General features: G+C 35.6%; 4 protein-coding genes across 4 annotated transcripts in view; 3 read left to right on the top strand and 1 right to left on the bottom strand.

The window, feature by feature from the left end:
- The window catches only part of LOC133797790 (respiratory burst oxidase homolog protein B-like), a 28,957-nt gene extending 23,715 nt beyond the window's left edge, over nt 1-5,242 (bottom strand). Inside the window, exons 1-7 of the mRNA XM_062235842.1 lie at nt 4,829-5,242; nt 4,552-4,714; nt 4,423-4,471; nt 4,224-4,337; nt 2,802-3,224; nt 843-1,220; nt 724-761 (exon numbers count right to left, since the gene is read on the bottom strand). Coding sequence (XP_062091826.1) covers nt 724-761; nt 843-1,220; nt 2,802-3,224; nt 4,224-4,337; nt 4,423-4,471; nt 4,552-4,714; nt 4,829-5,159 — 1,496 coding nt within the window. The 5' untranslated portion in view covers nt 5,160-5,242. The remainder of the gene's footprint in view (nt 1-723; nt 762-842; nt 1,221-2,801; nt 3,225-4,223; nt 4,338-4,422; nt 4,472-4,551; nt 4,715-4,828) is intronic.
- A 436-nt stretch (nt 5,243-5,678) lies between these two features.
- LOC133797789 (uncharacterized) lies at nt 5,679-12,297 on the top strand. The gene is made up of 8 exons (XM_062235841.1): nt 5,679-5,813; nt 6,496-6,580; nt 9,772-10,248; nt 10,360-10,512; nt 10,634-10,771; nt 10,927-10,968; nt 11,102-11,523; nt 11,611-12,297. Exons 1-8 carry the CDS (start codon nt 5,763-5,765, stop codon nt 12,223-12,225), a joined length of 1,983 nt encoding a protein of 660 aa, XP_062091825.1. The 5' UTR covers nt 5,679-5,762; the 3' UTR covers nt 12,226-12,297.
- Nucleotides 12,298-14,190: 1,893 nt separating this feature from the next.
- LOC133793879 (uncharacterized) lies at nt 14,191-15,093 on the top strand. Its single transcript, XM_062231124.1, has 2 exons — nt 14,191-14,578; nt 14,658-15,093. Exons 1-2 carry the CDS (start codon nt 14,504-14,506, stop codon nt 14,976-14,978), a joined length of 396 nt encoding a protein of 131 aa, XP_062087108.1. The 5' UTR covers nt 14,191-14,503; the 3' UTR covers nt 14,979-15,093.
- Nucleotide 15,094: 1 nt separating this feature from the next.
- Nucleotides 15,095-16,386, top strand: LOC133793877 (uncharacterized). The gene is made up of 3 exons (XM_062231123.1): nt 15,095-15,471; nt 15,577-16,093; nt 16,182-16,386. The coding sequence occupies exons 2-3, from the start codon at nt 15,654-15,656 to the stop codon at nt 16,321-16,323; spliced, it is 582 nt and encodes a 193-aa protein (XP_062087107.1). The 5' UTR covers nt 15,095-15,471; nt 15,577-15,653; the 3' UTR covers nt 16,324-16,386.
- The last annotated feature ends 7,368 nt before the right edge of the window (nt 16,387-23,754 follow it).

Raw genomic sequence — 23,754 nt, 5'->3', positions numbered from 1 at the left:
TCTTTATATGGAATCATATCATATCATATTTTGTGACCTGACTATCCGCTTGTATTGAGCCTCTTTTGTGGCCGATGTTTCATTCTCAATGAAAAGTCGGTTTATTTTAAAAACAATGAGGCCTATTTTGTATTTAGTTAAAATTCAGAAGTATAAAATAATATAAATTCGATTAAATGTTCTGTAATCCCTAGTTGAGCAATAATATGCTAAAGGAGGTGCGTACCTCAGAGAAAATAGATTTGAGTTGGTTTGTCCAGTCACCCAATGTGTGAATGTGAACACTTAAGTAATCATCCGCAGGAGTCGAAGTTAGTGAAAATTGATGCCTGATATTGGATCAATACACATTGATAACAACTATACAACATAACTATCACACATTAAAGATTGACAAAATTTAGATAAAAAAAATTCGAGGTATCACACATACCATTCAAATGGGGAAATATCTGGACATTTTATGTATATATATTGGCCACTAATATATTTGAATCCATGCGGTTTAGAGATATGTATTACCAAAATATTTCGAGGATACAATCCAACCTGAATTTTTTTGAATAAGTGTTAAATTTAACATGTATTTTCTCCTCAAAACAATTGAAGCATCATTCATTATTATTACTAGTAACTACTCGATACAAATATATGGAAAAAAAATATACCTTTAATATTTTCACTTTTTGTTGCGACCTAAATGCACGAATCGTGCGTTCACACACATAAAGAAGGATTGGTACAGCCAAATACATCCATGTCTACAACAATAATTTTTAAAACAAAATCAGATGATGATGATGATGATGATGATGTCCATAGTATGCAAAGAAACGACTTACAGTCTTATTGTAACTTTTGTTAGAGAGGTAGAGATGAGATCCATGAACGATCAAAAGGACGTAAACGATAACAAACAAGTGGTGAGAGTACCAAAAAGCATTGAACCCATAAAGTCTACTTAGGGTTCTAGGAAGGTTTAACCTATTTCTTCGGAACCCACCATGTGCTAAGGTGAAAGGTATAGCCATTAGGACTAGCATGACCAATCCTGTCCACCCGTTTATGCCTTTTAAGAACCACCAATAATTATTGGGTCGTTCTTCACCAAATATTTGCTTGTATTCCTCAGCTGTAGCATGGAGTAACCTTGGAAAATCACATGTTAAATGTGCTCCTACATGTAGACCCACTCCAATTATAATCCCCGTAGCGATGATCTGAAAATGAAGAAAGAAAAAAAAATACATTTCTTGCAAGTGTAAGTTAATGTTGGCTTTTTCTATTCTATTTCGGTTACATAAGTATTATTTTGTAAAAAAAAAAATATATTTTTATAAATGTAGAAAAAAAGTGCTTATTTTCGCCATATTATACAACCAACTAAAATGAGTAACTATATTCTTTATGTATAAAAAATATTTTGCTGCTCCTAAATTCTTATATAGAAAAACGTTTGTTATTTATAATTCTTTTAAGTATGGTATCTGATTAATAAATTAGACTTAATATTAAATTAAATAAAACTTCTGAAAAGATAAATTACAAATGATTTCCAAATACAAGCATATGAATCACTAGCTATTAGATTTTAGTTAAGACTCAATATAAGCATAATATGATTAAGATATAAACTCTTGGTTTGAATTTACAAAAGATATATATTACTATCATTTTCTTCAATATAAATAATTGAAAAAATAATATCTTTTGTTTTTTTTAAATACTAAAAATACTTAAACTTTATTTTTGTTGACTTTTAAGTCCGAGTCAATAAAATATTCTAGTTTCGTCGCTATATATATATTTTGCGGTAAATATATTCAATGTCTTCAAAATGTTCAACTTTTATACTCAATTTTTTTTTTGCGGTAAATATACTCAATATTTTTAAAATGTTCTACTTTTAAACCTATTTTTTATTATTTTGATAAATAATAAGAAAGTGAAAAAAAAATATAGGATAATTTTAAATAATTTAAATAATTTTCTTTCTTATTTTTTCTCAAAATAACTATTTTAAATTAAACATTAATAAATATTTTATTAAAATTAATAAAAATGATTTAAAATAATTAAAAACTTATATTTTTTCATCACTTTAAAATATAAGTTTTTTTTTTTAAAAAAAAGTAAAGGAAAAATATAAGTTTAATTATTTTGATTAATTTTAATTTTTTTTATTATTTTGAAAGTGAAAATAATTTAAAATTTTAAAAATAACTAAAATCCTATATTTTTCATTCACTTTCTTATTATTTCCCCAAATAATTATAAAAATAGGTATGAAAGTGCAATATTTTGAAAACATTAGCTATATTTATCGCTAAAATTTTTTTTGGGTATAAAAGTATAACATTTTAAAGACATTGAGTATAGAAAATAAATCTTTTCATCGAAGGATTAGAAAAAAAAAATGGCCAAAAAAATAAGATTGGGTATAAAAATGCAATATTTTAAAAACATTGAGTATTAGTTGCCATTCTATATTATACTACAATAAATTATATTATATTTTATATTATATTTTTATATTGTACTATATTTTGTATCGACTTGTATTTATATATAAATATATAATATTTTAGTAAAAGTCAATACCAAACATATTACTATATAAAAATATACTATAAAACACAATTCATTATAATATACTACAATATAGTACTGGTACCAAACATACCCTTGGTCAGCTAATTAATGACATTAGCACTTGTCACGTGAGATATTATCTATGAAATTATTAATTAGTTTCAGTTTTATCATATGATTATGAAAATGACAGCCTGATATAGTTTTACCTTGTGGAAATTAATATTGTCATCAAAGGAAACCACCACTCCCAACTTAGTGTTGCTCCTTAGCCAAGTAAGGGTATTTCTACACACCGGTAGAAGAATTAAGGCCATGTTGAACTTGAGGGTCTCGGCTGCACCCATGGCTGTGGTAACACAATTGCCCATAACTTTGAAAATGGCTCGATTCTTGTACTGAAAGAATTTCCAAGTAAAAAGGCACGTACAGATTGCAACCCAAAGCCCCACCACCCAAATCTGCCTCCAGTTCTCCTCTACGAAATATTCGAGCCGCCTGCAGATGGGGTTGTAGTCTATTTTTCCAACCTTCATGCTTATTGATTTTCTAAGGACAAAATTGTTCAACCCCATTTTAATGTTACTTGGTTTGGTTGGGTCTGGAAGAAGTAGTATTTCCAAGTCGTTTATCTGTAGGAAATTATTTTTATAAATATGATATTGTTTTAAAAACTAATTGATAAAAATGTGACTTTACCTTATTACTAATTTTCTTAAATTAAAGCTTAAAAAATTTGTATAATATATGACATTTTAAATAATTAAGTTTTGGATTACACAACTTAATTAATTATATAAAAAATTATGATTTATTTGTTAACTTATACATTTATATAGGAATCTAAAAAGCATGTATTTAAAAACTAAAAAAAAATCATAAAAAATACTAATAAATTGAAATTCCCATTGAAATAATTAAATAAAAAAAATCATAATTTCCACTTATTCTCTAAGTAGACGTGAAATGAGCTACATTTAAAAATGGGTCGAGCCCAAACAAGGTTTGTACCATATTGGGTTCCCTTATTTTATAGAACAATTCCACGATGGCCCTTGTGTTTTTAAAACATATATTTTTTGAGCTTTAATTTGTAAAATGATTAAAAATAATTGCATGAACTCAAATTTGGTTAATATTTTTAAATATAATCTTATATAAATTGATGACCCTCAAAGATCCAAACATTTCTCAATTCAATAACCCTATAAATAAAGTGTGAAAGTAAAAATATTTCGACTAAATTTAGATTTAGAGAACTATTTTTAACCATCTAAAAAAACATAGAGTACAAAAATAAATTTTTTTAAACAGGAAGTTATTGTGGAATTAACTGAAAACACAGTGACAAAAAATAGTATAAACCCTAAAGCAGAAAATAAATATTGAAATCTATATATCCAATAAGATATTTTTTTTTTACAATAAGTAATTAATTAGACAAATTTATTCTCAACATTTTTGTTATCTTTTCAAAATATATTGTGCTTAAAAAAACATTTTAAACATATGTACCAACTTATATTACATGTGTAAATCTCACCATATGTTCTGAAATTTGATTGTAATTCTATTTACAAAATATAATTTATTTGAGAGATCGAGCTAGCTATAGGGAAGAAGAGATAGACCTGAATATATCCAGGGTTATCTGTGTCCAACTCTTCCATGATAAGAGCTGCATATTCTTCAACACGGTCTCTAATTATAGCCAATCTGTTTGCACCAGCACTTAACATTGTGATCTGCGTATATATAAATATATATATATATATATATTTATACATATTTCAATTCCTAAAAAAAAATAAAAAAACTTAAATAGCTTACCTCTATCACTTCTTCTTTAGTGATTCGACCGTCTCCATCTTTGTCCACCCTGCACCAGATTGCATGTATGATACTCAAAAAGACAAAATAATCGAAGAAACCACAATATATATTGAGTCTTACACTTACAAGTCAAAGAAAGTTTCCAGCCTAACATCGAAGCTCTGATTTGTGATCTGTTCCCAAAATTCGTGTAACTCATCTTTGAGCACTGAAGCTGACGTTATACCTCTCGGCCGAGCCAATGCATCAAACAGTTCGTTTGCAAAGTCTCTCGACCCCACCTCCATCCCTACTCGATCATTTAAATAAGAATCGAAAATGGTCAAAATCATTACATGAATTTCATTTCGATTTTCTTGCCCGTACGTTTTCTCGATCACCAGCCAAACAGAGAATTACGTACCTATGCATTGGCCAAACTCCGATTTGGGGAGGATTCCAAAGTTGTTGGCCAATAGATCGAAACGCCGCTCGATCTCAGGCCAGCCTTCTTCTGACTCGGAGAAGGTTTTCCTCTCGTTCACGAATTTGAGTCCATTGAAGACGCGGGCGGTGTCGGCGGACATGTTCTGAATCTGATGATCTATCTGAGTGGACTCGGCCGAGTCGTCTCCGACATCGAGCGTGATTTCCACGCATTTGTCTTCGTCCTTGAAACTCCCGGCGCCGCTGGTGCTTCCGGTCTCCGACCACGATTTGTAATTACTGTTACTTTGATTCTCTTGAATCTCCATTAAATTTAATCCTGTCAAACACTAACAGCTACTTTGGATAAAAAATTTAGTGCCAAATTGATGTGTAGTCAGATAAAAACTAATCATTAAAAAAAGACTATATTTTTATCCTCCTGGCAAATTAATTGACCTGTGCTTAATAATTTTTTATTCACCTAAATGAGCATTGAGTTTTGTTGGTTGGGAAACTTCCATGCAATACAATCCAAAACATGTGCTACATATAATATATTGCAAGTTGGGTTGTCACTGTTTTCGTTTAGTCAAAACGTTAGATGATAGAAATTCTCTTATTATTATTTATTTAACTCTTTCCTCACATGGATCAATTTAAATATATATATTTGTACAGTTATCACCTCTAGGTCTGGTCACTTTTATATTGCTGTTTAATTCTCTTAATTTTTTTAAATGATGGGAGGGACAGCTGTAAACCTAGCTAGCTAGTAGTGTGTGAACATGCTGAGCAAGGTCAATTCACCTTTTATTTATTTATTTATTTTGTTAAGGTTCGGCTGCCAAGTGCCAAGCAAGGTCTCAAATCAATAGATCAAATTGGGCAAAGTTTAAGTGGGAATCAGAAGAAGATCGAAGAGTGGTGAAATGATGAGCAGTAGTAGTAGTAGTACCAGCTGCACATCCAACAGGGGCAAGGTACGTACCTTATATTATAATTCTAAAACAACAAGAAGTTGTGTTGAGATCTAATTTGCTTTTCTTCCCATCATCACTGTTTATCTCATCGTCAACTATATTATTCACCGCGCCGGCCAAAAAATTCATATATATGAATTTTACTGTCCTTAGAACAAGAGATGAGCTTTTCATTCCATTTCATTCACAATTTGACATGTTTAAGTGTTGTACTATATCTATTTATTCATTTACTTGTGTATCTGTTAAATAGAATTCCAAACAAAAATAAAATAAAATATATATATATATATAGATTTTTTTTTCCTTTCCATTATTTCTACAAATGAATCCGTCGCTATTATATGTTATCTTGCCGTTTGGGAAACCGAAGATGTAAATGTTAGAATAGAGGGCCTCTAATAAATAGATAAAACATTAATAATTTTGCTTTCACCGAGGTGCTGATCGATCTTAGCGAGATGTCCTTTATTACCTATTACTCTTACAAAAATTTATAATAATGAATATGAATATGAGTAGTTGACTTATTCTTTCAAGTAGTTGGCATTATTATTAGTATACTTCAATAATCAGAAAAAAATATATTTATATATATATGGAGTTTGTTTTAGCGAAAAATAAAATTAATTGTTTAATTGTCACTTTATAATTTTTTATATATTTCATTGTTGGAATGCAGAACTTATACATAAGTAAAAAGAAAATAGTGGGTCTGGGGTCACACTTGAAGCCAAGACCTCTTCGAAATCCAGTGCTAGAAGATGGTACGTAATTAATAATTGTGAATATATATATATATATATTTATGACAATTCTTCAATAGGTGCTTTATTTTAAGCCTTACTGGTAAAGCGCTTTCAGTGTTTCTCGACCTATAAACAGTTTTCGATGCGATCTTTTTTTATGACCGTGCATATTGTAGCTATTTAGAACATCCTGTAAATTTTCAGAAAATTCCGAATAGTTTACAGTACCGAAAACTATGTTAAAACATATTGTTTTCCACGCGCATAAAAAAAATTAGTCACGCTTGTAACAACATATTTGAACCTAGTTTTCGGTATTGTAAACTATTCGGAATTTTCTGAAAATTTCCAGGATGCTCTAAATAGCTATAATATACACAGTCATAAAAAAATCACGCCGAAAACTGTTCAAGGGTTGAAAACACTGAAAGCCCTACTGGTAGGGCTTAAAATGAAGTCCCTATAGGAGAATTCTCATATATATATATATGAGTCTTTTCAGCTACGTACTCATTCCTTATACTTTGTAACATTCAGATCCCAAAAGATGATTTTGTATTAGTTAAGTCTCCAACATTTTCAAATCCTACCATTTAGGTTTCTAAATGCTATTTTTGTTTAATTTTTCTTTCAAAATACATAAAAAAAAAAATGGTGAATCATTTTTAAAATAATTGGACATTTATTTTTTGACACAAAAAACATAATATGAGAAAAAAAATATTTTAATTGCATTTTTTAAAATATATAATATTTTTATAAATTAAAATAATGTTTTATTTAAAAAATATTATTATCAACATTTTTGTTTTATAGTTAATATTAATAATTATATAATCTCAATTATCTTAATATTATAAATTTTTATTATGTTTATAATTTTTTATTTCATACATTCTTTTTAAAACTTAATAATATATAAAGTTATTTGTGTGCAATATATATATATAATTAGTTATAAGTTGTATTATAGAAAAAAATTACAAAATAAATATGTATATTATGAATATTAATAATTTCTTGATAGTTCAATTATTAATATTAAAAATTTGTAGGTGAATATTTTTTTAATAAAAACTCAATTTAATTTATAAAATCATTAAATATTTTTTAAAATGTTATGAAAATATATTTTTTTCAATGTCATGTTTGGCATTGTTATAAATTAAGTGGTCCAATTTTTTTTTAAGATTGATTCACCATTTTTTTATATTTTATTTATGTATTTTGAAATAAAAAAAATAAAAATAATATTTAGGGACCTAAATGATACGATTTGAAAATATTGGGGACCAAACTGATACAAAATTAACTTTTGAGATATAAGTGTTACAAAGTGTAAAGAATGATAACTTCAGCTGAAAAAATCTATATACATATATATATATATATACATTTTCATTTTATTAGTATTTAATAATTATATATATTACTTATGTTAATTATTTTTGTATTGTTGAGGAAGGTTTCTTTGTACACAAAATACATGTTTGTGCCCAATCAAAGTTAAAATAGAAAATAATTATTTCTAAAAAAAAAAGTTATTAGTTAATGATAAAAATAATAGAAATTAGAGTAATTATTCAACTAGAATCAGAGTATAGCTTACATCTATATATTTTATCAAAATGTTGATTGACATTTTCACTTTTATATAGTTGTTTTGAAACTGTTTCAAGAGTTTTTAACTGTGTTATGATCAGTTGAGATTATTATATACGACCCTTTAAAAAGTATTGATCGATTTTTGAACAACTAATCGAAGGATAAAATATAGCGTAGCAACAGCAATATTGATATAAAATTTCCTTTAATTTACAAAAAGTCTAATAAAATTTCATAATATACAAAATCCTAAAACCAAAGCAAACCACTACAACCAAAAAACAAAACGAAACGCAGGCACCGGCCAATAAAATAAAGAAAAAAGAAAATCATATGATTGATGCTCTCGTACAAAAAAATATTTTGTAGTTTGTTAATTTCTAGTTGCAAGCAAACTTGTTTAGTTTTATTTAAAAAATTTATTAATTTTTTATTATTGTCGTATAAATTTTAAATAAACAAACAATATTATATATAAATATATACGAATGACATAAATATATTAAAAGAAAAATTAAGCCAATACATTGTCTATATTTTTTTTAAAAAATAAATATTATTATTTAAGGTACATATTTAGTATGTATACTAGACAAAAAAAAATGCAATATGTATGTTTGTTTCGCTTTATTTATAGATTTTTTAATTATTTTTATTAAATTTATATTAATGTCATATCAATTTTGAAATAAAATATCATATTTTAATTAATTAATTTCTTTATTTTTGTTTAAGTTTATGTTTGTTTTAGTTTCTGAATTTAAAAGTGACAACAAGAGATTATATATTATATATTATATATTTAATGTAATATTAAATATTATAAGTGAATTTTAAATTTAAGTTTCTTGCTTGTTTTTAAAAAAAAAAAGTAATTTGTTGTTAATTTAGAGTATATTATATTATATATTTAATATGATATTATTCTAATAAGTGAGTTTAAATTTAATTAAATTTTATTTAAATTATAAAACATATGATTTTATTATTTTTAAATAATTATCATAGTAAAATATCTAAAAAATATCATATTTTAATTTGTTTATTTATTTATTATTTTAAAATAATTATCATTGTAAAATATCTAAAAAAATATCATATTTTAATTTGTTTAATTATATATTATTTTTAAATAATTATCTTTGTAAAATATCTCAAAAATATCCTATTTTATTTTTTTAATTTTTAATTTTATTTTATTTAAGTTTAAGTGTTTACAAACTACCATTAAATATAATAATATTCTGTTAAATATAAGAATATTCCGTTAAAATTAACATTAAAAAAATAAAAAACCGTTAAAATAAAAAATTTCCCTTATCTACTCACTTATTATATAGAAGAGATATATATTTTTATAAATTAGATTAAGCATGTTTTTTTTTAAATATAAACAATAAATATTTTAATAAAAATTAAGATTATATATACGTATTATATACCATATTTACAATAATGATATTTTATGACATTTAAAATTATACGAATATAATTATTAAATATTTGGTATTAAATATTATTATAATAACTATATTTTATAATATTTGAATTTATATTAATAGAATTTCTAAATTAATAGTTATTCTCTATTATTTATCTGGCAGGAGACCATAACAATGAGAACAGTTTCTTCAACGCAGTCCAGGAAGGAAAATGGAATGAGGCAAAGAAAATTTATAATAAAAATCCTGACATATTGAGGGCAACCAGTCTAAATTTTGGCAAGTCAGCTCTTCATATTGCTTCCGTAGCGGGACACACCGATATTGTTGAAGTGTTAGTTGAGTTAATGGAAGAAAAAGAATTAGAACGAAGAGGAATCTTGGATGGCTTCACAGCTCTTGCTGATGCTACAATGAATGGGAAAGCAAATATAGCCAAGTGTATGGTTGGAAAGAACCCTAAAATTGTGAGTATTCCCACCGAGACTGGAATGATTCCGGTTGTGCTTGCTCTTGCATATGGTAACAAGAGCATGGCTCGCTATCTCTACCCCGTTACACCCTTGGAAGACTTGTTACCGGAGAAAGGTACAAATGGGGCAAGTCTCTTAACCTATGCTATAAGAATGAAACAATATGGTAAGAGATCGATTGATCATCCTATTCTTAATTAATATTACATATATATATATTATTATTAGGTACAAAGAATACATAGTAGTGGAATAACAACACTATACGTACGTACAGACATTGCTTATCATTTGCTGGATCGTTGCCCAAGATTGGCTTTTGCATCAAACCATAGGGACAGATGCCCTCTTTTCGAATTGGCCTGCACATCCTCTGCATTTCTTAGTGGAACTCAACTCACATTTTGGCAACGCTGGATATATAACTATTGTTAGTCACGTCAACTCTTTTTTCCTCTTACATATGATTATAATATAACGGTTTTTTTAGGTAATTAATTAATTATGATTCTTTGATGTATGTATATATATATATATATATATATATTTAGGTATATGCATACCAAAACATGAGCAGCTTTCCCAGCAAAGGAAAAGACATCCACAACATAAACAAGTCAACCATAACAACTGCTCTTTTCCTATTGATGTTCGAGATGATGATGTCCGAACAAATGAGAGAAATATGGGTACGTATACATATTACTATTTCTCTAATCTTATACATTAATTAATTGTTATTTGTTTGGTTTGATTTTTTAATTCTTCTCAGTTGACCGTGAATTACTTTCATGTATTTTGCATCATTTACGTTGATATATAATATAAATTTAACGTCGTATAGGTATATTGCATCTGCTAGCTTCAAAACTCCTCAAGCTTTTAGGTAACTGTCTTGAAAACCTATTCATACTATATCTGAAGTTATGAATCTATTGCTTAATTAATCTACAGAAATTAATATTATTATATCTGAAGTTACATATATAAATTTTATTCATCATTATTATTTGATCTAGGAATAAGAAGAATTTATGACTTGAAATTGGTCCACCACCATTCCTTTGAACTCCTGGATCTGATATCCAAGGAGATTAAAGCTTTGGACCCAAAAATGGTTGATTCCTTATGTGAGGCACTATATGAAGCAGCGGGTAGAGGAAATGTGGAGTTTTTTGTGAGCGTGCTGCAAATGGTTCCTGAACTCATATGGCATCAGAATGAAAAGGGGTCGACCATTTTCATGCATGCTATCGAATTTCGTCAGCCCAAAATATTTTCTCTCCTACATGGCTTTGGTTCTAAACAAGCAATGGCTACTGAGACCGATAACAGTGGAAACAATATGTTACACATGGCGGGACTATTGGCACCACCCAGCCAACTTAATAAAATTCAAGGTGCAGCCTTACAAATGCAAAGGGAACTACAATGGTTTAAGGTACGTACGTATATATAATCACAAATATAACATTACATATATATATATATATATATATATATGCTCATCGATCATTAGCAAATGTAGGAAGTAGAGAGAGTCATGACAGCTGACCGTTTGGAAAGTAAGAATGATAAATCGAAGACACCACGAGAGTTATTTACAGAAAGCCACAGTGAGTTGATGAAACGTGCAGAAGAATGGATGAAAGATACAGCCTCTTCTTCAACTGTTGTTGGTGCTCTCGTTTTTACAGTAATGTTTGCCGTAGCATTCACTGTGCCTGGGGGAAATAATCAAGATTCAGGTTATCCTATTTTCTTAGGACGCAAACTATTCGACATTTTTATCGTATCAGACGCCATATCACTCTTTTCTTCTGTGGCTTCAGTCTTAATGTTTCTAGCAATCTTAACATCGCGTTACGCAGAAGAAGATTTTCTCAAATCCTTACCCACAAAAATGATGATAGGCCTTACCACACTTTTCGTATCACTTGCAAGCATGACATTAGCATTTTCTGTTGCGCTTCTCATCATGGTTGGCTCACAAATTTGGCTTAGAAATTCAGTCATTGTTTTAGCTTGCCTTCCTGTCATCTTGTTTATATGGCTCCAGTTTTCCCTCATTTTTGACATGTTTATGTCTACTTATGGTCCAAGCATTTTTTATAGGAAAGTTGAACGCTGGTTAATAAGTTAACCTTTTATATTTTATCAATGCAATCATCATTTATCTTTTAAAGATTGGAGGATATCATGTTGAGATATGTACAATACGTTGCATTTATGTAAGGGAAATTTGACTTTTTATGCTTAATAGTGTGGTGTAATACAAAATAATGCCAGACATTTTTAACATTACAAAATAATGCCAAAAGTTTTGCTAGTACCCAAAATGCCCCTGTCACAATTCCCCCCAATCCCACTTTTGATTCTCCTTCTCTCTCTCAAACTCTCGGTCAAGCTCTCCCCCGACCATTGAACTACCCAGCTCTCCCCCGACCGTTCAAGCTCTCTCTCTCAAACTCTCGGTTCAAGTCCCCGTCGCAGCCCCTGTCAAAGCCGCGCTGCCCCCGGTCGAAACCCCGCGCTGCTGCCCGTCGTCTCCACTCTCGCATCTCGCCTCTCGCCGTCCGTCAGTCATCCGAAACCCACGGCCTCTCGCCGTCCGTCATCCAAAACCCACGGTTCGAGTTTCTCCATACCCAAAACAAAGGTAAGCTTATTACATTGAATTTGTGTTTGTGTGTATGTGTATGGATTAGTGTGGGATTGTTTGTGTATGGATTAGTGTGGGATTGTTTGTGTGTATGGATTAATCTGGTTTGTTTTGGGTATGGAATAGTGTGGGTATGTTTTAGTGAAGTCTGGGATTTTTGTGGGTCTGGTAAGGTTGCTCGATGGGGGGTTCGATGCATGCTCGATGGGGGTTCGATAGGTTAAGCCGTTAAGGGTTCCAAGTTTAGGTTCGATGCTCGATGGGGGTTCGATGCATGCTCGATGGGGGGTTCGATGCATGCTCGATGGGGGTTCGATAGGTTAAGCCGTTAAGGGTTCCAAGTTTAGGTTCGATGCTCGATGGGGGTTCGATGCATGCTCGATGGGGGGGTTTGATGCATGCTCGACGGGGGTTCGATGCATGCTCGATGGGGGTTCGATAGGTTAAGCCGTTAAGGGTTCCAAGTTTAGGTTCGATGCTCGATGGGGGTTCGATGCATGCTTGATGGGGGGATTCGATGCATGCTCGATGGGGGTTCGATGCATGCTCGATGGGGTTCGATAGGTTAAGCTGTTAAGGGTTCCAAGTTTAGGTTCGATGCTCGATGGGGGTTCGATGCATGCTTGATGGGTTGGATATTTGTTGGGTTCGATGCTTGTCGATGTTGGTTCGATAGGGTAGGCCTTAGGGGTTCAATGTTGGTTCGATGGGGTAGGCCCATATGGGTTCCAGGTTTAAACCTAAGAAATTAGATGCATGCTCGATGGGGGTTCGATGCATGCTCGATGGATTGGGTCTTATGTTGGGTTCGATGGTGGTTCGATGCATGCTCTAGGGGTTCGATAGGGGGTTCGATGGGTACTCGATAGGGGTTCGATGGGTGTTCGATATGGGTCGATGGTTGCATGTATGTTTATTTATGGATTTTTCACGCGACTTTGTTTAACTGTATTATTTTTATCTTTATTTTTTGCAGATGCCGAAGTTTCTTTTACCCTTGACAGATCACTTTCTTGGACGAGTCACATATAGGGGCAATGGTTACTTTAAAACAATCAAGGACAAGTTTGAGGAGCTCGAGTTGATAGAAAGGGTGAAGGAATCCCCTTTCAAGCAATTTTTCATGGCTGAGAAGTTAGACTTCTCTGCATCTCTCATACATCAATTAATGTTGCGCAAGATCCAGTTCATCAAAGAGGATGAGTTGCATTTACATTTGGGATCTAGACCCTGCAGATTTGGTAGAGGCGAGTTTGCTTTGGTTACGGGGTTGAACTTCAGTTCCAGGCCATCTAAGAATGGTTTGAAGAAACACTTGACTAGTGACCGCTTAATCAATGAGTACTTTAATGATGAAGAAACAGTAAAGATAATGCATTTGGAGGCTACTTTAAAAAACTGCACTGTAGTTGAAGATGCCTACAAGTTGGGCCTATGTTTCTTTGTTGAGGGGGTTTTACTTGCACGAGAGGGCAAGTTAAATGTATGGATAGATTCACTGAAGATGGTGGAGGACACTGAGTACTTCTTTACTTACCCATGGGGGAAGGTGTCTTTTAACAAGCTTATGGATTCATATAAGAAAGACATGCATCATCAGAAGAGGAACTATGAGAAGAAGAAGGAAGTTAAGGGGAAACAGAAAGAAGCAAAATACAGTTTGTATGGTTATGTCCCTGCATTGCAGTATTGGGCATACGAAGCCATCTAGTAGTTTGCACGTGAGTATGGTATTAACCATGGAAACCAGTTTCCGAGGATGCTCAGTTGGTCGAGCAATAAGGAGCGTCCTATTTCGAAGGCTGACCTTGCACCGATGTTCAAGAAGACGAGTGTAAGTTTTGCTATATTATGTCAAAATAGAGTATTCTTTGGTGGTTTCAAACTAACTTAATGCTTTGTATTTGATGCAGTTGATTGTGTTGTCCATGTTGAAGCCCCGGCCTTCGGAGATAGATTATTATAGCGCTCTGACGGAGGGTGATGCTCCCTTGTATCCCAGGTTGGGCCAAGAAGAAGAGGTAGAAACTCCCACTGATTTTGAGAAGGTGGCGGAGATAGCTGTTGAGGTTGCGAAGGCAGCCAATATTTTTGTTGATGGCCCTGATGATGAGGATACCCCAGTCCCCATCGGCCCCACACCCTCGGCCCCAGCCCCATCGGTACACCCCAGTCCTGATCAACCTGATTTACGGGAGGTGTTGGAGAGGTTGGAGCGAGTCGAGAGTCGTTAGGATACCATCCTAGAGAACCAGGCGGTCATCATGGATGTTGTCAATAAGATCTTGACATTCGTACAAGATCTTCCAAATGATTCTGATTCTGATTTCGACTTACTTGACCTCCCAGATGATTTTGTCTCACATGACATAGGCTCCTCCCCCGATAGTACTCACAGCAAATCCTGAGACCCCAGGTGTTGCTATTATAGAACCTGGGGATGTTGCTGGTGTAGAGTTTGAATTGGCCAAGAGGAAAAGACGCAAACCTAAGAAATTTGAAGACTACACCGACCCAACCAGAAAGAAAGCTCGTTTGGATGCGATTGATGACGTGCCATTAGTCCTCGACCCTCTAAAGAAGCCACTTGCTACACAGTACAGAACGCTCGGCAAGTGGTTGCTTGGAGATATTCCGAACAAGACGAAGAGGGATGTCCAAACTGGTGTGTATGGTCCAAGTTGGTTTCTGACGATGAAGACACCACAGTTTTGGATCGATGATGGGGTAAGTAATTTTATTAAATTTATTAATATTTCTTATCTGGTATAAACAGTGGGTTCAATAGGGGTTTCGATAGGCTGATTAATTGCTTTCCTATCATTTTTGCAGCATATTGATGCGGCCAAGCATATGCTACGTAGCGTCAACAGTTCTATCCCGGGACGTATCGGAAAGATGCTGTTGTGATGAATATTATGTTCTCACAAGTGGTACCGGCCCGTTATGATGCATATCAGAATGCCAAGGAAGCGGATAAGAAAAGGTTTTTGTGGGATTCAGATGTGATATCAATGATTACGGGAATTGACTATCAATTTCTGGCATCGTGGAAGGGAGTAGACACTGTATATTGGTGCCAGAACTACCTTCAAGCGCATTGGTTTGCAGTTGAAGCCTCAATTTCAACTTGGACTCTGAATGTTTATGATTTGGACATGACCGTGATAAGTGATAAACAACTGCAATCGTTTATGAAGTCATGGTCTACTTTGTTCCCATCGTTGTTATTGCAGTCACAACTTTTCAAGGACGACCCTCGGTTGACGATTCCACCTGGAGCTAAAAGATGCAAAGAGTTCAATGTGCACCGCATGCCAGTTGATTCAGTACCCCAAACCAAAGTCAGGTAAACAAAAGTCTAGTTTTTATTCAAGTTTTTTAAATTAAATTCTATGTTGATTTTGTTACTAATGCATTTTATGTTTTGGTTAAAGTGGAGATTGTGGTGTGTACGCCATCAAGCACATCGAACACTTATTGGGTAGGCTACCACTTGACACGATTTGCGATGACAACATGGAGTTGTTTAGAAACAAATGGACAGTTGACTTATGGTATCAGAATGTTAGACATTGAACATTCTCTTGTTATATTTATTTGCTTAAAATGTAGATTTTTAAGAATTTTTTTTGAGTCGAGCATCTTTTTATTAACGACAATTAACGACCAAAATTCATTAACGACAATAAAAAAAGAAAACGAAAAAATAACCTTCAACTTCAAGTTTAAATAAAATACAACAAAAAATAAACTCAAAGCCGAGCTTTGCATGAGGATTTGTTGTGGCCACGACCACCACATCTACTGCACTTACGCATTGTAATTGGTTTTTCCCCGCCAGATGGCCAACGGTTTGTCCTTGGTCTTCCTAGCTTTGGCTTTTTTGGGCGACCAACTTGTTGTTTCTCTATGGGTACACCAACTACCATATTCTTAATGTCATCTGGAAGTATCCAGTCATCCTCGTTCCCAGTTGGGTAAATGGTTTCTTTGTACGAATTCCTCCATGACTCAATGGTGTAAAATGGTGAACACAAAGAGTAAAGGTTCACTCCACGCTCTATAGCTGCTGCAGCTGCATGGGGACAAGGTGTGCCTATGAGCTGGAATACCCCACATGAGCATGATTTCGTCATCAAATTCACCTCAGCATCGCTGTCTGCACCAGTTACATGAAACTCGAATTGACCAAGGGCATAGACATTCATGAACCTTCCTTTGTCAGCATTGTTTGATACATCTGCCTCCATCAGGGTGGATAATTTGGTGGTAGTCTTCTCTGTCAAACTACGTCGTTTAGAAAACCAAGAATGTAGTGTGAGCCGAATGAATTCTAAAAAAATTGTAACTGGAAAGGTTCTTGCATCTTTGGTCTTGTTGTTGAAGCTTTCAGCGTAGTTACTTGTCATTATATTGTATCGTTTTCCAAGAAAGAAAGGACGAGACCACTTATCGAAACCAATTCCTTCCAAATAGGCAGCTATAGGAGGATCCATTTGCTTAATATTTTCAAAATGCTTTAGAAATTCGGTCTTCTTCCATGTATAGGCTGCTGCCCACATCTCACTGTGACAGTGATCAGTCTTGAACTTGGCTTTCACATTCATACTGATGTGATGGTAGCATGCGCCGTGGTAGGCATCAGGAAAGACAGCCTCTAGAGCATGAATAATACTCGCATGCCTATCTGACACAAAAGCCAAGTCATCAACGTCCCCAATGGCTTCCTTCAACTTCGTCATGAAATATTTCCACGAGTTGTGGTTCTCACTATCCACCAACCCGAACGCAATTGGATATAAATGACTATTAGCATCCAAAGCAACGGCACATAGCATGTGGCCACCGTACTTATTCTTCAAGAACGTGCCATCCACACATATCACAGGACGACAAAATCTGAATCCTCTCCTACAAACTCCAAGGGCAAAGAAGCAATATAGGAAACAACCATCTTCAGTGACAAAATCAGTAATTGTACCTGGATTATTTTGCTGCAACATGTGCAAGTAAGATGGCAACTTGTAATACGAATCCTCATATGTCCCCCTAACATACGTAAGTGCCTTCTCTCTACATCTCCATGCCTTTTCATAACTCATATCAATACCAAAATTTTTCTTCACATCCTCCTTTATGTTGTTTGCCATGTAACTGGTCCCATCAACTGCGTATTTGTTCTTTATGAGGTGTCCAACGACCGACGGTGTAGCTTGACGATGACCTTTTTGTCGCACTTCTAGTGAGCATGTGTGTACGCTCTTGTATACCGTGATCTCAAACATGGGGGACATTGGTTGTTTTTTCCCTCTCAGTCTCCAACAACAGTCAGAATCTTTGCATGTGATATACCACACGTCAGTACCAGACTTTTTCACCATATACTCAAAGTTATTCTTCATTGCAAATAGAGCAGCTTTGGTTTTAAATCAATCTTGTCCTCAAAAGTCTTCCCAACATATATTTCTCCCAATGGTCCACCAGATGATGAGGAATGGGTTTTAGCAGATGTCTCAATATCTTCTTTTGTAAACATTGGGGCACTCCATCTGGTGTGATCTTCTCTTGATACAATTGTCTCCCTCCACCCAGTGTTATTGTAACGCCCTGGCTACCCCAGAACAGTTACGGTGAACGATGGACCGGAAATTTGACTCATTGCCTGAGTCCTTTGGTCAAAAACGTGCTCTAAGTGTAATTAACGGGTTAAGGCATAAAACCAATGAAAAGGAAATGGAGATTTTATTACAACTGCTCTGCAGAGCTAAACAAAACATTAACAAGTTGTTCTCAGTACAAAATGGTCTCTACTGTTTTAAATTTACAAACCCGCCGACCTAAGCGGCAAAAATAGGGTAAACCCCCTAGTTCCTCTGAGAACACCATGACCGTGGCGGTCAAGCGGCCGCAAATGTACACACCACCACATCAGCTCTCCACTCAAGGCTAGGTGAGCTTTTCTTTCCCTTTACCTGCACCACATAGCACCCATGAGCCAAGGCCCAGCAAGAAAACATAACACTTTACATAAAAATTATCAAATGATTATCGTTATAATCACACTGAGCATAAAGCTTTCAAACCAATGGGTAAACACCACATGAGGTTCCGATAAACCACACTGAGTGACTGCCATGCAAGTCACTAAATCAAATGGGAGAGTGGCTGCTGAGTAAGCCACTAGCCTCCAAGCGCTTATTTCATTCATCGACCCTCGGGGTCGGTCAGGCATTAATGCTCCTTGAGTCATTCAATGCTAATAATCGATTAGATCCAATCTTACTGACTTGCGTGACACACGCCAAAGCCGTCCTGACTAATAAGTCAGCTCATCGTGACCAATGCCCAATACCACTGCCGAACCTGACTAATAAGTCACAGCTTCACAGTGATACTAGCACTCTTGTCAAACCTGACTAATAAGTCAGTGCCATGCACAAATGAGCAACATATGCTAAGCATTCCATATACAATCCATGTCCATACTCTCACATTCAACATGCCTCAGGAATATCCATGCATGTCACACTTGGGGTGCAGTTTTCTTACCTCTGGTCCGAGCAAGAACAAATAAAAGAATGACCCTGAGAACGATCAACCTTTTGGTCCTTTAGCGGTTACCTGGTCATAACCAAATCATGGGATTCCATCAATAAAATGAATAATAAAAGGTTCCCAAACCAAAACCTAACCTCCGGGACCTCAAGCACTACTCAACCGGGTAGTAGGTTCAATCCCGAGGCCTTAGGCTTGCATCCCCGAGCCAAAAAGCTCTCTTTGGCCAAAAATGCCTTAAGGGCTGCGGCCCTCCTTGGCCATGCCGCGGCCCGCCCCTCAAACAGAGGCGGCTAAACCCAGCAGCTCCCAAGGGCCGCGGCACACCCTGGCCATGCCGCGGCGCAACGCCCATTTCAGCCAAAACCCCTGTTTTTCTTCCTTTGCGTTTTCCCTTGAAACCAACCTTCAAACCCAACTTAAACACCACCCAAACCTCTCTCAAACACCCATTAACACCCCTAAACAACACTCAAAACTCTCCCTCATCATAACCCAAGGAAAACACCTCAAGAACTCCCTTTAATTCCAATTTTCCACACCTAAATCAAGAGCTGAAAACCATGAATGAAAACAGAGCAAAACCAGTAAAAATAAAGATCAATGCTTACCTCAAGCTTGGTATTGAACCCTCTCCAATGGCTGAACTATGTATACAACCTCAACCTCCAAGTTTCCTAGCTTATTTCCACACCTTGAGCTCAAAACTCCAAAGAGGAAGAATAGAGAAATGAACCTACGGGAAGGAGAAGAAGCAAAACTCTGTTTTCGCAGCCATCCATACATCATATATATCCTCAACACAAATGACCATTATACCCCTAGGTATAATAAAGCTTCTAAAACCAACTCAAGGGCATTTTTGACATTTTCAACCTACACCGTCAATGATAATTAACGCTTCCCAATTCCCGCTATTCTCAATATTCTCAAACACCAATATTTCACATCCCGTTACCCTTTAATACCCGGTAACACTCTAAACATTAAAAGCACCCCGAGACTCACCCCGAGCCCCGAGCTTAAGCCCGTTATGACCAAACCGATAATTAACATTCCTTGATCGTCTCATGCGAAATAGCTCTAACAAACCCACATTATAATGTGGTCTCAAATTATATCACCAACATGTGAATAAATAATCAATTTACCCTCAACGGGCCAAATTACCATCACACCCCTGTATAAAGAAATATGGACTCACATGCATGCATTTCACATCATATCATAATATAATCAACATATACATGCATTTAATCAATTAATAACATAATTAAGCAAGTACGGCCCTCCCGGCCTACTATTCACGCCGTTAAATACATCGGAGAATTCGGGGCATTACAACTATCCCCTCCTTACTGAAATTTCGTCCCCGAAATTTACCTGAACAGCTCGGGATACTGACTTTACATATCTGACTCCAGCTCCCAGGTCGCCTCCTCGACCTTGCTGTTCCTCCACAATACCTTAACCAAAGGTATTGTCTTATTCCTGAGGACCTTGTCCTTTCTATCAAGTATCTGAACTGGCTGCTCCTCAAAGGAGAGATCTGGCTCAAGCTCCAGATCTTCATAACTCAGAATATGGCCCACATCAGATACATACCTCCGAAGAGCTGACACATGAAACACATTATGCACGGCAGACAACGCCGGAGGCAAAGCCAATCTGTAAGCCACTTGACCTATCCTCTCCAGGATCTCAAATGGACCTACAAATCTAGGACTCAGCTTGCCTTTCTTCCCAAACCTTCTCACCCCTTTCCATGGCGAGACTCTGAGGAAAACATAGTCTCCTACTTGGAACTCCACGTTCCTGCGCTTGGGATCTGCATAGCTCTTCTGTCTACTCTGAGAAGCAAGCATTCTAGCTCTAATCTTCTCTATAGCCTCACTGGTCCTCTGTACTGCATCAGGACCTAAGTATCTCCTTTCTCCTGTCTCATCCCAATGAATGGGAGTCTGCACTTCCTACCATATAGCATCTCATAAGGTGCTACCCCAATGGTAGACTGGTAACTGTTGTTGTAGGAGAATTCTATCAAAGGCAAATACTTACTCCAAGAACCACCGAAATCCAGTACACATGCTCTCAGCATGTCCTCCAAAATCTGGATCGTCCTCTCAGATTGCCCATCTGTCTGAGGATGATAAGCTGTACTGAACTTTAACTTTGTCCCCATGGCTTTCTGCAAAATCCCCCAAAACTTGGAAGTAAAAGTGGGGTCCCGATCTGACACGATCGACCTAGGTGCACCATGGAGCCGCACGATCTCTCTCACATAGAGATCTGCATACTGATCAACTGTAAATGTAGTCCTCACTGGCAAGAAGTGAGCTGACTTGGTGTAGCGATCTACTATCACCCAAATGGAATCGTGCTGACCAGTAGTCTTGGGCAAGCCCACCACAAAATCCATCGTGATGTCTTCCCACTTCCACTCAGGAATATCCAGAGGCTGCAGTGACCCTGCCGGCCTCTGATGCTCAGCCTTGACTTGCTGACATGTCAAGCACTTAGCCACATATTCTACTACATCTCTCTTCATCCCCGGGCACCAATATAACGATCTCATATCCTGATACATCTTCGTGGTGCCTGGATGCAAAGAGTAAGGTGTAGCATGAGATTCATCTAGAATCTCTCGTCTCAATGCAGTGTCTAACGGTACACATATCTGCCCTTTGTATCTCAACAAACCTACCTCAGACACTGTATAATCCCTGGATGCTCCAGCCAGAACATCCTCCCTGATCTTGATCAGCTGAGGATCACTCAACTCACCCTCTTTGATCCTTTCCAACAGTGTAGACTGTAGCGTAATGTTAGCTAACTGGCCCACCAGCAACTCTATTCCAGCTCTGGTCATATCATCTGCTAACTCTCTGGCTATCAGCCTCATACCATGAATCTGCCCCGGACCCTTCCGGCTCAAGGCATCAGCTACCACGTTGGCTTTCCCTGGGTGATACAAAATCTCACAATCATAGTCCTTTACTAACTCCAGCCAACGCCTTTGCCTCATATTCAAGTCTTTCTGGGTGAAGAAGTATTTCAGGCTCTTGTGGTCTGTATAAATCTCACACTTCTCTCCATAGAGATAGTGCCTCCATATCTTTAAAGCAAAAACCACAGCTGCCAACTCCAGATCATGAGTAGGATACCTCTTTTCATACTCTTTCAACTGACGAGAAGCATAGGCAATAACCTTCTCTGATTGCATCAAAACACAGCCCAAACCCTGATGAGAAGCATCACAGTAAATCACAAACTTCTCCTGATCTGTCGGAAGACTCAGAATCGGAGCTGTAATCAATCTCTGCTTCAGTTCCTGGAATCTGTTCTCACACTTATCTGACCACACAAACTTCTGGCCCTTGCGTGTCAGCTCAGTCAAAACACTAGCAATCTTCGAGAACCCTTCCACGAACCGCCTGTAATAACCTGCCAATCCAAGGAAACTTCTAACCTCAGAAGCATTCTTTGTCCTTGGCCAATCTCTGACTGCTTCGATCTTCGCTGGATCTACCTTAATCCCCTCCTTACTGACAATATGTCCAAGAAAGGATACCTGAGACAACCAGAACTCACACTTCTTGAACTTTGCAAACAATCTGTGTTCTCTCAGTCTCTATAGAACCAACCTCAGATGCTGCTCATGCTCTAATTCAGTCTGAGAATATACCAGAATATCATCGATGAAGACGATCACAAACTGGTCTAAGTAATCCCTGAACACTCTGTTCATCATATCCATGAAAGCAGCAGGAGCATTAGTCAATCCAAATGACATAACTAGAAACTCATAATGCCCGTACCTAGTACGAAAAGCAGTCTTCGGTATATCTCCCTCCTTGACCCTCAACTGATGATAACCAGAACGAAGGTCGATCTTAGAGAATACCTTCATACCTTGCAGTTGATTGAACAGATCATCTATCCTTGGCAAAGGATACTTATTCTTAATTGTCAGCTTATTCAGTTCCCTGTAATCTATACACATTCTCAGAGAACCATATTTCTTCTTTACAAACAGAACTGGCGCACCCCAGGGTGAGAAACTAGGTCTGATGAAACCCATATCCAGCAGCTCTTGCAACTGCACTTTCAATTCCTTCAACTCAGCTGGGGCCATTCTGTATGGTGCTCTAGACACTGGCTCCGTCCCTGGTGCCAGTTCTATAACGAACTCAATCTCCCTGTGTGGTGGCAACCCTAGTAAATCTTCTGGAAACACATCCAGAAACTCACATACAAGTCTAGTCTCCTCTGGTCTCACTGGCACGACCTGAGTGGTATCAACCACACTGGCTAAGAATCCAATGCATCCTCTCTGCAAGAGATCCCTGGCCCTCAACACAGAAATCATAGGAATACAGGGTCCATGCACAGTACCAACAAACACAAAAGGATCCTCACCTTCAGGCTCAAAGGTGACCATCTTCCTTCTAC

The sequence above is a fragment of the Humulus lupulus genome, chromosome 8, assembly GCF_963169125.1.
Source record: "Humulus lupulus chromosome 8, drHumLupu1.1, whole genome shotgun sequence".
NCBI classification, from domain to species: domain Eukaryota; kingdom Viridiplantae; phylum Streptophyta; class Magnoliopsida; order Rosales; family Cannabaceae; genus Humulus; species Humulus lupulus.
Note: the sequence above shows the minus strand (reverse complement) of the source record. Positions and strands in the feature narration are given on the sequence as shown.

Coding starts and splice junctions, on each gene's coding strand:
- LOC133793877 (XM_062231123.1), top strand. CDS start 15,654: ATGAATATTATGTTCTCACAAGTGGTACCGGCCCGTTATGATGCATAT. Junction 16,094..16,181: donor GTACCCCAAACCAAAGTCAG/GTAAACAAAAGT, acceptor TTTTGGTTAAAG/TGGAGATTGTGGTGTGTACG.
- LOC133797789 (XM_062235841.1), top strand. CDS start 5,763: ATGATGAGCAGTAGTAGTAGTAGTACCAGCTGCACATCCAACAGGGGC. Junction 5,814..6,495: donor GCACATCCAACAGGGGCAAG/GTACGTACCTTA, acceptor GTTGGAATGCAG/AACTTATACATAAGTAAAAA. Junction 10,969..11,101: donor AAAACTCCTCAAGCTTTTAG/GTAACTGTCTTG, acceptor TATTTGATCTAG/GAATAAGAAGAATTTATGAC.
- LOC133793879 (XM_062231124.1), top strand. CDS start 14,504: ATGCTCAGTTGGTCGAGCAATAAGGAGCGTCCTATTTCGAAGGCTGAC. Junction 14,579..14,657: donor CGATGTTCAAGAAGACGAGT/GTAAGTTTTGCT, acceptor TATTTGATGCAG/TTGATTGTGTTGTCCATGTT.